The 13,444-nt window shown below is 41.4% G+C and overlaps 1 protein-coding gene across 1 annotated transcript in view; it reads left to right on the plus strand.

Moving 5' to 3' along the window:
- Slco3a1 (solute carrier organic anion transporter family, member 3A1) overlaps positions 1–2,862 on the plus strand; it is a gene marked incomplete at its 5' end in the record, with an annotated part of 296,905 nt that extends 294,043 nt beyond the window's left edge. The window contains 1 exon segment of the mRNA XM_005381597.2: positions 2,209–2,862. Coding sequence (XP_005381654.1) covers positions 2,209–2,291 — 83 coding nt within the window. The 3' untranslated portion in view covers positions 2,292–2,862.
- Between the last annotated feature and the right edge of the window lie 10,582 nt (positions 2,863–13,444).

The raw sequence follows: 13,444 nt of genomic DNA on the forward strand, positions 1-13,444 counted from the left end.
GGCGATTATACTCTGGGGATATCTGCTCTTCCTGTGTGATTTCTGATCTCAGTTGTCCATTTTGTATGAGGTATTCCACCATAAATGGACAGCATAGATGATGAAGTAGGAGATTTTTCTGTACTACACATTCTTAAATGCACTTTCAAAGCTCAGGTTGCCCTGGTTGCCTTCCTCAATGTATTCATCAGCACCAGGGAGAAGATCCCACCCATATCCCTGCTGTCTGATACTACTACATTCCCCAGCATCCACCTCAGAGCCTGGCCCTGACCCAGGGGCTTCAAGCACATGGACATTGCTTACCAGCTGGGTATGTCTTACTCTAGTCCTAGATTCCAGGCTTTTAGGGAGAGAGGATGTTGACATTCTTACTTTTGTAATAATAATGATCCAAGTCAACAATCAGAAATTGATGATTATCTAAATTTAGAGTATTTTTCCCTAAGGTAGAAGTGATTATGTTCTTTCATGATGAGCAAATGGAACACAGCAAATTTTCTGGAGGTTTACCCTTGTGTAGAATGAGATTTTTGCCATTTCATTAATGTTTTTCTTAAATTCATGCTAAGCATAGAAGACGGCACTCATGGAGACACGTTTACCAAGACCATTTTATAGTTTAAGGCCATAAAATGAACTGGAACCCTGCAGTGTTGAAAGTTTCATTAAAGGAGGAAGCCAACTAAAACACAAATTGTGCTCTACTCCAGCACCTTAAAGGTGGGGAGGGTCTGGGAGCGCGCGTTTATTGAGAGCCTACCATTCATGTGCCAGGGGTCATGAATGCTTTGCTCCCAGCAGCCTTTTCACACTTGTCCTGTGAGGTAAGTATCATTTTTTTTCCCACTTTACAGATCAGAAAACTAAACTTCAGCAAATCTGAGCTTTATAGGTCACACAGCTAGTTAGAAAGGTCACCACCAAGAGCCTTTTCTAGGTCTGTCTGATTCCCGAAACAGAGCTCTTTTCAATACACCACCCATCTACCAACGTGAGAACCCAGATGTGGCTTCTTACAAAGCCCACAGAGCATCGACCATGGGCAACCCCCCTGCAGAAATCTATAGTTTCCTAGAGAAACAAGCCAAGAGCTGGAGGTGAGAACCCCTGCAAAATTCTGCCTACAGGCATAGGAATCTGAAATGAGAAAAACTGTATTTCACTTTAATAATTAAGCAGTGCAGACCTTTAAAATCACTGCTTCCTTCTTCGACCTTAGCCATGTCAGCAGAACTTTCAGAGCCAAACATCACCCACTGTCTTATTCATTCTACTGAGCAAGAACAGACGCCACTCTCTCATTTGTCCCACTGTCCACATCTCCCCACCAAAGGCTTCTAGGAGAAGCCCCAAGGCTGTACAAACTTGAGCCGTGTCCAAGTTGAGGAAAGAGGCTCCAAATTGCCCAGAACACATGGGCTTCTTCCTCCATAAGACAAGTCTCAGCTTTAAAATCCTGAGTAAAGAAGTGACATTTCCAAACTGTCACCTTTTGTACCTCCAAGTCCAAGTCTAAAGAGGACATATAAGTAAACAGAGCCTTTTACAGGCCCACTGTTCCTATCACTGAACAGGAAAACTACATGTCACAGTCAAGGAGACCCACATGGCTTACAGACCATCACAGGGATGAGTTCAGGAAACACACCTTTCAAATGAAGCCACAACATCTATTTTGGAAGTGTGGCATCGGCTTAAAAACCTGCTCCAGTGAGGATGCTTTCATTCGGCAGGGTGACTTTCTGTGGCTGAATGACAAACTGGTCTGGGATGCTGGAGGAGAAGGCATGAGGTTGTGATGTCAAGTGGCCTCCCCTGGTCCTTGGAGTAGTAGTAAATAGAGACTGAAAGTGACTGTTAGAGGCCTAGGGTACAAAGTCAGTTTGTAGGGACTTAGATAAGATCAAGATGGGCTAACAATTGGGATACATCTTACTCATCTTATGAAAGAAACCTCTACCTGGGCATTGGTGTGGACATGTAGACACCCATCCTCAGAAAGATTCGTCCTTCACAAAGGGCCTTGGGCTTGGAATCTGGTCCCTTTGGGGTTACCTGGAGTAAAAACCAGCACTTTATTGCTTCAGCTTCCCGCTCTTCTCCGTCAAAGCCATGCTGCTATGATGTAAGCCTAAAAAAAAGTAGGAAACACAGAAAAGACCGACCTCTTTTTCCTCTTGGCTCTTCTTCCCTCCTCCCCTTTAGGCACAGAGTACCAAGACATTGAGACTGAGAAAACCTGCCCCGAGTCACACTCTCCTTCAGAAGACTCCTTTGTGCGAAGCTGAGGGCCTGCTCTCTTCCTCTCCCTGCAGAGAACGGCCCGTCACCACCCACAGACTGCGCAGCCCTGACTTAGCACACTCTGCCCTACCCGAGATCCCAAGGGTCCCCGTGTGGAGTATCCAATGTGTGCTTCCTTTGAGGCCTCCAGCACAGGCCTGTGACAAGGACTAAGGAGGTGACATGTGGTCCAGAGTCCTCCAGTAGTCCTTGGAAGTAGGCGTTTCTGGGTCCCAAGCTTGACCTGGAGTTCATTCCCTTCTGCCTACCCTTCCTCTGGCTTCTGTGGGGATGGCTTGCTGCCATGCTTTAAAGACCCCTCTTGGGAATGTTTCTCTGACCGAGGGCTCCAACAGCTCCAAAGAAATCAGCCAAAGCTAGATTTTACTAGGAAGTCTCAAACTCACCCCATTTTGCAGAGTAGAGGAGGCAAAAGCACATACTCAATCTATTTTGAGTGTGGTATTCTGTATTTTTGCAGCTTATATTTTCCAGATGAGCAGTTTAGAAATATGTGATGTAACGTACATACTGTACATTGCTAAAAATTATATTAAAAGCACTATTTTAATTCTTTCTCTGTCTCATGCTGTTACCTCTGTCATCTTTCTCTCATCATGTGTTTTGGGGTAAAATGGTCCGAATAGGAGAATATTTCTGGTGTTTGTTCTATTTTGTGGGCTTTGAGACGTTCAAAAGATCAGGCTGTGGAATCAACACAGACCTTCATTGGAGTCCTCCTCCCGGCACCTTCTGCTCGTGTGATGTTGAGCAAGTGACCTGACTTGTCTGAGTCTCAGTTCCATCATCTGTGAAATGTGAATGTTAATGCTTGCTTTATACAACTGCGGTAAGACTTAGATGGTAGATGAGATTGAATGTGAGAGCACACAGCACAGTGTTTAGCACAGAAATGGTTGTTGTTCATTGCTTCCTAAACCCCTGGCCAGAACTAGGGGCTCTACAGCACCGACGCAGTTCCTACTGATATTCAGTGGTTCACCACTGGCACTGTCATTTTCCTTTGTGATTCTCCCACCATCGGTACACCGTGGGAGAGCAAGAAATGGCTTTGTCTTGGGACAGCCCCACTGCCTAGAACAGTGCATGAGGTTTAGAGGATACTCAAGGTACAAACGAGTAAATAACCAGCCTCAGACCCAGCAGCATGGGTGACTTGGACTTTAGTCTCATTCCTCAGCTGCCACAAGTATGTCATTTGGACCCAACCCCAGGCCTCATCATAGATGGAGCCCAGACAACCTTCCTTTGCTTTGCTAGGCCTCTTTCTGATTGGCTGGCTTCACCTCCACACCCTTATCACTTCACTGGCTGGTCTCCTACCTCACATGCGCACACTTCTGCTCATGTGATGTTGAGCAAGTGAAGAGTATATCTCTGCCCCTGGCATGCATTTTTGCACACCCACTGCATTCTTCTGCAGCTAGAGAGGAACTCTGGGAACAAACGCTGTCATATCCTCTCTGTGCTTTGTGCTATGGGCAAAGGATGTAGGATCCCGCTCCACTCAGATTATGGGGCCCTCTCTGGTAACTGACCCACTTTCTTTATACACCTTTCCACCCTGGATCTTACCCTCTGTGTACACCCTCTGTGTAAAGCCTAGTCATGCTCAAGCATTAACATTCACAGCTGAGCTCATGAAAAATCAAAGCTCATCAAATTAGTATTCCTTGAAGATTGTATTCACCCCACCTCTGCATTGTCTTTTCACTCTGGAGCATGAAGTAGTCAAGGAAGAGTATATCTGGCCTTTTTAAAGTCCTGATTGGGCTGGGGATTTAGCTCAGCGGCAAAGCGCCTGCCTGGCAAGCGCAAGGTCGTGAGTTCGGTTCCCGGTACCGGAGAAAAACCAAAAAAAAAAAATAAATAAATAAAGTCCTGATTGCCAGCCTGTTGGGGCATTAGGGACTCCTTTTTAGCCTGACCCTTGTTATTTATGTGATTGTTTATTTTTTGCAAAGTAACATGATTTATTCTCTCTGGCATAAAAATCCCAAGAAAGTGCAATTTCAACATTCTCTGTCCTAATGTGAAAGATGCTGAAGCAGCTGAAAAAGTGGCTGGTAGTTCCTCCCAGGAGCTGAACTTCATCTGCACTGGAAATTCAGATGGAGACAGAAGAAGGAAGAAGAGGAGGACAATTGCTTAAGGCATCGTCATGCTAGTCCTAAATTTCACATTTTTTTTTTATCTACAGTCCAGCTCTTTTCCTTCACTACTTGTATCCCTCAAAATGGTGGTCAAATTATGGAAAACACCCTGCCCATTTCATCTCAGGTTCTTAAAAATATCATTTCTTCTTTGAAGTCAGGACATTTATACTTTGATGGTTAACAGTCCCTGAGAGATCTGTTTGCACAGGTTGTTCAGCCAACATAATGAGAATAGATGACTTAGATCAGAATCCAAATGCCATCTCTTCCCAATGTCCATTGGCTGTTAAGGGCCACCAGGGTCTTAAACCAAATATGCATTCACCCATCTTGATTTTCCAGACTGGAAAATCCAACTTAACTTCTTCCCCAGCTTTGTGAAAGGTTTAGTCACGTACTCAAGTATTTTATTCAGCTACATTAAGTGCAAACTCTCTCCGTGGCTCTTAATATGGGTTCACAACCATCTACATAGCCATTTTTCAAAGCGTATTCTTTTTCCTTTTTATTTTAGGAACTATTGCTATAGAACTGCTTCTATAACACTTAAGAGAAATGTATACTAATACACAGGAAAGACTGACTTGTTTTCCAGAAAGCCCTTAAATAGTGTTTTAACTTTCCTCAGTCTTAGTACAGTGGTACCTCAGTTCACAAACTTAATTCTTTCCGTAATTCCAGTCACAAGCTGAATTGAATGAGAACCAGATCAAATTTCCCCTTAAGGTCATTGAATTTGATCCAGTTCTTGTCCAGTTCATTTTGCATCCAGAATTGTGGAAAAAATTAAGTTCATGAACTAAGGTAACACTATATTTCTAGCTGTGAAATATATGCACATGTTACCTATGGGATCCCCAAAGGAGGGCATTCCAAGTCTTTCAGAACTCTAGTTGCTGTGTTCCTCATAAGAAAATTAAGGGAGTAAAATATAACAATCTAGAATGCAGAGGCAAAATGGCAAGTCCATGAGTTCCTTTGACCAGCAACACAGAACAGCTCCAGGGACTAGAATTCTGTATGGTAGAAATTTGGAATTCCTCTGGACAGGACCCATTTTTATATGAGACTTCTCTCTGTTACATGTCATTGAGAACTTCACCATCATACACAGGGAACACTGAAAGCCCTTCCCAATGAAGTTAAGGTGAAAACCCTCTGTCACCCACCTTATATCCCTCTACTTAGCAGCTAGCTCCTTTCTTACTTCAGATGCTTAATTTGCCCTCTATCCTACCCTTCAAGTTCTTCAGTTCTACATTGAGCCAGCTATATATTCATGGTAAAAATCAATGCTCCCAATAGGTTTCAAAAAGAAAGAAAACAGCCCAAAGGAAATGCAATTCTTTTTATTGTTTCTAAAAATCATTATTACTTAGCTTTTCAAGTTTTATGCACGTGATGAGACATTATATTGTAAAGCTATGAAAGGAGACATTCCTGAAAAGCAGAACTTTGGAGAGAAGAGATTACTTACCTCACAAATATGCCTGGGAACTGACTTTTGAAGGATCATAGCAGTGCAAGACATCTTTTCAGCTGTATTAGTGGATCAGCCTTGAAAAACATAATCCAGGGAGCTACTGGGAAAAGAGGGACATAATGTATATCGGTCCTGAGGCAAGGAGGAGACACTGTGAATATTTGGAGACCCCCCCTCTGACTTGGTCGCATCATCTACTTCGTGGAGTCTGATGTTCCTGAGAATATGAGCTCTTAGGGAGATGGTTAACTTCATTCTATATTTCAAATGTATGTAAGTCAGATTTTAGGATTTAGTGAGTTAGTATGGCCAGAACCCTGCAAAGTCCTTTGCATGCAGTAAGTGCTCCACAGTATGAGAGCTGTGTGGTTTAGAAACATCAGGTAATGGGTTTGCATTTTGGTTCAGCTGCTGACACCTTGCCAGGTCGGCAAGTCCAGTCTCACTCAGAACCTTAGTCTTCAAATGGCTGTGAAATGGAAAAAGAGCAGCCTACCTGGCAGAGATGTCTTGATAATTCCACACATGAACAACCCAGCGATCACTCCCATAGGGCTACAGAGGTAATGAGTCTCATCCTTGGCCATACCATAAGGAACTACATGAGGCAGAGACCAGCAGAGACTTCCAGGCTTGTGTAAAGACAACATGGCATGGAATTTATTGTGCCTGGATGCAGGCAGACTGAGGCCATCTGTAGGGACCCAAGAGAGGCAGGCTTCTTTAAAGGGCTTGAAAGCAGGCAAGAGATATTAGGTGAGAAGACCTTTCTAAATGTCTGGTGCCTCAGTGGGCAAAGTCCTTGGGGCATCCAGTGTAAATGTTTGGGTGTTTTCAGATCTCCTGGTGCGTGGAAGATTTCATCTTCTCTCCTTTTATGAGATCCTGTGTTTACCAAGGGCAACAGACCAGTGCTGATCTGGGTCCTCACTGAGAACAATGTTGCTGCTAACAAACAGGTTGGGTGCTGGGATAGTTATGCCCGAATTGAGCCTGACACACACAAATACAAAACAGCTTCTGTTGACCAGTATTTGCTACCACGATGCTTCTGGAAATCCTCCTTCCTGCTGGAGAACTACTCCCTCAACACCTTCTTCAGTGAATTTCTTAATTTTTCCATCATTACTTAGCTGTTTTAACTTAGCTGTTTTAACAGCTTTGTCTCACTTAGGAAGACTCAGTTCTGATCATTTGAGAACTTCAGTTTCATATTCCGTTCATGCCCCACAAGAGGAGGCCGGATCCGTGTCTCCAGGGGCTGGGAGTGGAAGTAATGTGAGGTTTGCTCTGTCCCACCTTTTTCCTCTTTTCTCCATTCAAATGTGGCTCCAGACGGAGGTGTGGAAGCCAAAGAGAAGAGCAAGGTTTTCCTAGCAGACCCTGTGTGGCTGAGCATGCTGCCCTCTTTGCCCAGTGCTACTGATCTCACTCCTTCTAAACAATACTAATGTAGAAGAGATGGGCCCTAGCTGGCCTCATGGGAGAGGGACTCAAGCCCAGGAGCTTGCTTAGCTTGCCTTGAGAGGCAGCTCCAACTTCAGCAGCCTCTCAATTGCCAGCGTGGGGTTCCTTTTCTCTGTAGTGAGTGCTACTTCCTTGTACTACATTAGTCCCCAGAAAACTCCAGCCCCATCCTCATCTTCCCTGCTTGCCTGCACTCTTAGTCAGAAGACTGGGCAGGGCCATTTTCACCTCTGTATGGAGGCTGCTTCCTTCCCAAGGGCTGCCCTTGCCTCCTCCATGGCCTCTACCTCCAGTGTACCTTCGCAGCTCATCCCATCCTGTTCCGATGGCAACAGGACAATTCAGCAGGCCTAAGTGCAGGGAAGACATGCCACCAGTGTGCACTCCCCTGAACTTTAAGAGCAATGGCTTTGGAGACCCCTTCCTTTGAATATAGGGAGGGAAACCAGACAATGCCTTTCTTCATGATCATCACTCCTCTGCCCTCCCTTCTCCAGCCCTTTGTGTGGGTTTGGGGAAGAAGAGGCCTACAGAGTTGGGAGTGCCAGTTTTCATGGAAAAGGAAATACTCAAGCATGCTGTGCTAGTATCACCAAAGGAGGGAGGTTGGTCATCCAACAGATGGCAATGGTGAGAGATGCCACTACCTCATGGGAAGTCTCCCAGTTGCATATCATGAGCAGTCACCTTGTTCCTGAATGCCCAGCTAAATTCTAACCTCCAGGTAGTTAAGTGCTCTATTAGGTAGGAGAGATGTGAGAGTGATGGAAATCCAGAGAGGAGAGAAGCCCTGAGATTGGGCATAGAAGATGGAGCACTCTCAAAGAAATGGAATGTGCAAAGGACCTCTCCCCTATGATATTTTATCTATAGGGATGGGTGTTTCAAAGGAGGCAGCGCAGTGATTGTGGAAGCAAAATGTCCTAGGATGGTGATAACAATGTACTAAGCACCAGGATAAATTCTTTACATAGCTATGTCCTCCTTTCACCCTCGCAGCACCCAACAGGAGCTTTTCATCCCAGGCTGTTGGCATGGGTGTGAATCTCAGTTCCTCTGCCTGTCATATCTAGAAAGTTCTTAACACTATACCTGGTACCTAGGAAATGTCCAAGAAATCAAAGAGTCTTCTTTTACTTGAGTACATAGAAAACATTTTCACTCATATTTCCAAATCATCTGACACAGTCACATTTTAACACAGCTAACTTGCATGGGTAAATAATTATAACAGCAATTATCTCCCTGAGGACAATTATTTGCTATCACCATTTGCACCCACTGAAATTACATGCATAAGAAGCAGAGTCACCCATTGGCAGATAAACATAATTAAATTGGAAGAATGACATCCAATAGCTGATTGGATTAATAAAAGAAATTTATTCCCTAGAGCTATTTCAGTAATGCTTCTCCAAGCTGGATCATATTTTTAAAGTTCATACTCTGAATTCGAATTATGTATTAATTCTTTCCCCCAAATCACCATGCATCTGATCCTTACAAGCACCATGTACCTCTGAAAAGCTAGGACTACGATATATTAACCACATAAACAGCCACAAATCCTCTTGACTGTTATGTAAAGTAGATATATAAAAGCCGTGGTATTTTGTACTTAAAACAATTCAGCAACAATCTTGTTTTGATAAAGTATTTCCTGGTTTGAGAATTCTATTTTAAACAGTATGCAAAACTCATAATAAATGCGGTCACTACACCACAAATTTAAATAATTTTGTTTCCTTACACTCTCCAAGAATAGTGAAACAAAGATTTGGATCAAAAAAAGCTCTCAAAATTTATAAACTCTCCATAAATTTCTTATAAATTCATGACAAAATTCTAATGATTATTGGGGCCCAAGTTTATGTATCCTGAGTGATAAAGAATTTTTCCTTTTGGGAATTTCCAAAACTCTAATTGTTCTTAAAGACATGCGTATGGGTCTGAAGTTCTAGTTTTAAATCTATGCCTACTGTTTATCACTTCAAATGCCCCAAGATAATTGGTGTCTGTTAGTTACATGAATTTTTATGCAGCTCATCATTTAGGAGTTTTGGTAGCAGTCTACATGGCATACTTCTTAGGTGCTTGAAATACTTCTGTGAGGTAGAGATAAGAAAGCCATAAAACTTTCTTTTACCACTGGAAAAATCCCAAAGAGGAGAGTGTCCTTCCTAGTAGCTCCTACCTTGCTATCATTAAGAGAAGGAAATAAAACCACCTGTCCCAAGATGGCTGCCAGAAAGGACAACAAGCTGTTACTGGCCTGAAAGAGCTTTCAATCACTTCCACATTTTCACACATGGAAAGAAGTTTCCATCCAAAGCTACTGCAGAAGTAAAAATAGGTGCATTTAATATCCACTGCATGCTTTAAATGTCCTTGTGTTCTAGATCATAGTTAGCTTTGAGATTTTCAGGCTTTATTGAATTGTATCTTTAAGGTAAACCTAACCTCTAACACCCTTAGACCAAAGATAACATATGCCTGATTGCTACCACCTTAAACTCTTTGGAAGACTATTTAATAATCATTATAAATATTTATCTGAAATTAAGACTTCATTAGAAAGATTTTTGTGTTGTTTCACTCCCCCCTCCCTTTTTTAAAAAACAAAGTCATCAAGAGATGAGTATAAACTAATCTTGGTAGTTAGACCATAGGTAGTTGTGTACATAAATTAGCAATGTAGTGAATCAAAATTCCTCACTTTTCTGTGTGTGTAGACTCAGATTCATGGTTATGCCCTTATGTGCACAAAGTTACACATCCTTCTATCTGGGGCATAGTGAGTATAGATACATTTCTGTTGCCAGAGTACTGGTGGCTAGAAATTTCCTACCTGCTTAGCTTTCAAATTTCTAAAAAAAAAAAAATAATAATAATAATGTAAACTCATAGCTACATAACAGCCATACACAGCCTAAGTCATTTGCAAAGGTTTTATGATTTCATACTCAGTCACATTCACAATAGTAATGATTATGCTGTCATTTACAATAGCATGTATAACCTGTTAAAAATATCCAGTAGTAAACATAACGGAAATGTGCATTATTTACTTTTTTAAAAATGGTAAAACTATCTATCCTCAAAGGCAGAAGTACTAACTTGAAAAATAAAGCCTATTACCATACTGCTAGACTAGATGGCTAAACACTGGTAAAATGTGACTTCTTCCCAAATTAAACTACAATTTAAAAAGTTCTCCAGAAAATCTCAACAACCATTTCTACTGAAATTTACAAACTAACTGAAAAATTCAAATACAAGTCAATATTCAAGCATGGCCTTGGTAATTCTGAAAGTAGAGTAAGACAGAGCAATGAATAAGATGTAGCCTTCTCAAAATTAACATAGTCATAGAGCTCTAGAACTTAGAAAGATGGCATCTTCACACAGGGCCAGGCAAAACCATCAAAGACTCAGAATAGCAGCCATACATAGATGCTTATATTTGTATAGGTGGAACTTCGAATATATCAACTAAAGGGAAGCATTTCAAATTACTGATAAAAGACTGCAGCATTCAACTAATGGTTTGGAGAGAGAATAGGGAAACAAGTTTAATTCATTTTTCATTTAAAATCCTCTATGGTCTGTATAAATGAAAATGTTTTTTTTAAAAAAAATAAAGATTTATGAGAAACAGAATATATTTATGATTTGGAAATTTGGTGAAAGGACCAAAAATTCAAAACTCCTTAAGTAAAAGGATAGCTAGATTGAACCATCTTAAAGTTAAACTATCTGTACAATCTAGAACAGCATATGTAAAATCAAAGCCAATGAGAATATTTCAAATATCTATAAGTAATTACTTATAGAGAACACACAAAGAACACCTACATATCAACAAGAAAGAGAAGCTAGAGTTGTTATGTTACACAGCTTCAAGGGCTGCCATTTCTCCTTTCGTCTTTGTAAGTCTGATAGGAAACCCAGCCAATACTTGGAAGGGTTGATTCACGTAAGAAAAATCACAGATGTCCTCTAATGTGAGTGTACACTAACTCAGTAATAATCAATGAAATACAAGGGTTTTTTTCTTTAAGACCACCTTTTACCTATCAAGGTAGATAGGATAGTATCTTCCAGGGTACCTGGGAATTGCTAGAGTATACACTGGTCATTCCAGAAGAAAATTTGGCCCCATCTATTAAATTTTAAATGTTCATGCCAGGTAATTCAGAAATTGTCTTTCTCAATGTCTACCTAAATAAAGGGGTGGTGGTTACACCAGAGGAAGGCTACCATAACAGGTCATAACCTGAATTTTCCAGAACCTTTGATAGTCAGAGGTTTATTTTCTGTTCACATTTAATCTTTTCCTCATCATCGCCTATACAGAACATGGCTGAGCATACATATAGCTTCATTTTATTCTACCTGGTGTCACTGTTAGAACCCCACTGCCTCCTCTCGTTTAAATCCTACCCATCCTTAAACAGCCAGTGAAAATGCAGAAGGCCCCTCTCACCCTTGCAAGATGTGTTCTAAGACCCTTGCAGATGCCTGAAACTGCTGATCATATTTGACACTATATATGCTATATGTATATACTCTTAGTAAACTTCCATCTTTTCACTTAAAGAAAGCACCATATAGCTTCTGTTTGGCATAGTTAAATTGCCAACATCAATATTCTTGAGCTCTGGGGCCACTGAAAATAATCACTGCCATACTAGGACAGTCAGTCTGTTAACCAAGATGGCTGCAGCTGACTGAGGAGCAGGTTGATGTATGGTACAGTTACCTTGGACAAGGGATGCTTTTCCTCCTGGGTCAGAAGGGTTCAAGGTTTTCATCACATTACTCAGAATGCTGCACCATTTAAAACTTGTGAATCATTTCTGGAGTTTTGCACTTGATACTTTCTATCTGTTTGACTGATGGTAACTCCATGAAGCTTGGAGAGTGAAAGAGCGGATAAGCAGAGACTGTTGTAGGGAACCATGGTGCTCTTGAGGATTCACTTACTAAGCTTGACCGTTTTACCAGTGGCTCAATACCTCGTTCACATAATGGTTCCCCATCATGTCTGACAGACCCTAATTGTCCTCACAATAATAAGAGTTTCCAGGAATTTACAAATTATTCACTGGGTCTCCCTAGGCAGAAGCTGGACAGGAGAAATCCCTGTGCACCTACACTCTGAGCAGTGACACATGGAGAGTCCATTGGCTCCACATTCTCCCCAGCCATTTGCCGAAGAGATAGTTTCCCACTAGGTCCCACAGTCCTTCCCTTCCGTGGCAATTATGCTCTATGTTAATCACGTATATATTATATCTCTTATATTGAGGTTTCTTCATTATAGACAATATCTCTGTGTCTTGTTTTAAATTCTCTAGCAGTACTTAAGGTAACATCTTACGTGTGTGTGTGTGTGTGTGTGTGTGTGTGTGTGTGTATGAAAATATATCAAACATTTTCAATTACATTAAATGGATTTCTATTCAATAGCCTAATAAGGCAAATAGCATAGCTAGGGGAAGTTTTGATACCCAGGGGAGATGTGTAATCACACACATCTTCTGTGACTGACCCGCTCTCTGCTAAGATATGTGAAAAAGAATTGAATATATCTTGTCATTGTCTATCTTCCTTTGGTCTAATTCATAAAAGCCACTCTAGATTGATAACTCTTTACATCTGGAAAGGAATTTAGGGTTTCTAGATCTTTCCATAATCAATTATAATTTTTCTGAGTTTTTTCAAACAACCTACATAAATAACTGGAGTTTCTGAAGTTCAGTAGCTTACCCAAGGTCAGTTGGCTTATAAGTGAAATTTTTAGAAAGCTGGAATTAAAAGCTAGGTAAGGTTGCCTTCAAGATTTGAAGGCCGGGTGGTGGAGCACATCTATAATCCCAGCAGTTAGGAGGCTGAGGCAGGAGGATTGCTGTGAATTCTAGGCCAGCCTGGGCTACAAAATGAATTCAAGCCTAAACTGCATAGCGAAACCCTGTCTCAAAAAAAAAAAAAAAAAGATTTGAATGTTTTCCCTCCATCATACTACCTC

The sequence above is a fragment of the Chinchilla lanigera genome, unplaced genomic scaffold (genome assembly GCF_000276665.1).
Source record: "Chinchilla lanigera isolate Chin_1 unplaced genomic scaffold, ChiLan1.0 scaffold00015, whole genome shotgun sequence".
In the NCBI taxonomy this organism is placed as follows: domain Eukaryota; kingdom Metazoa; phylum Chordata; class Mammalia; order Rodentia; family Chinchillidae; genus Chinchilla; species Chinchilla lanigera.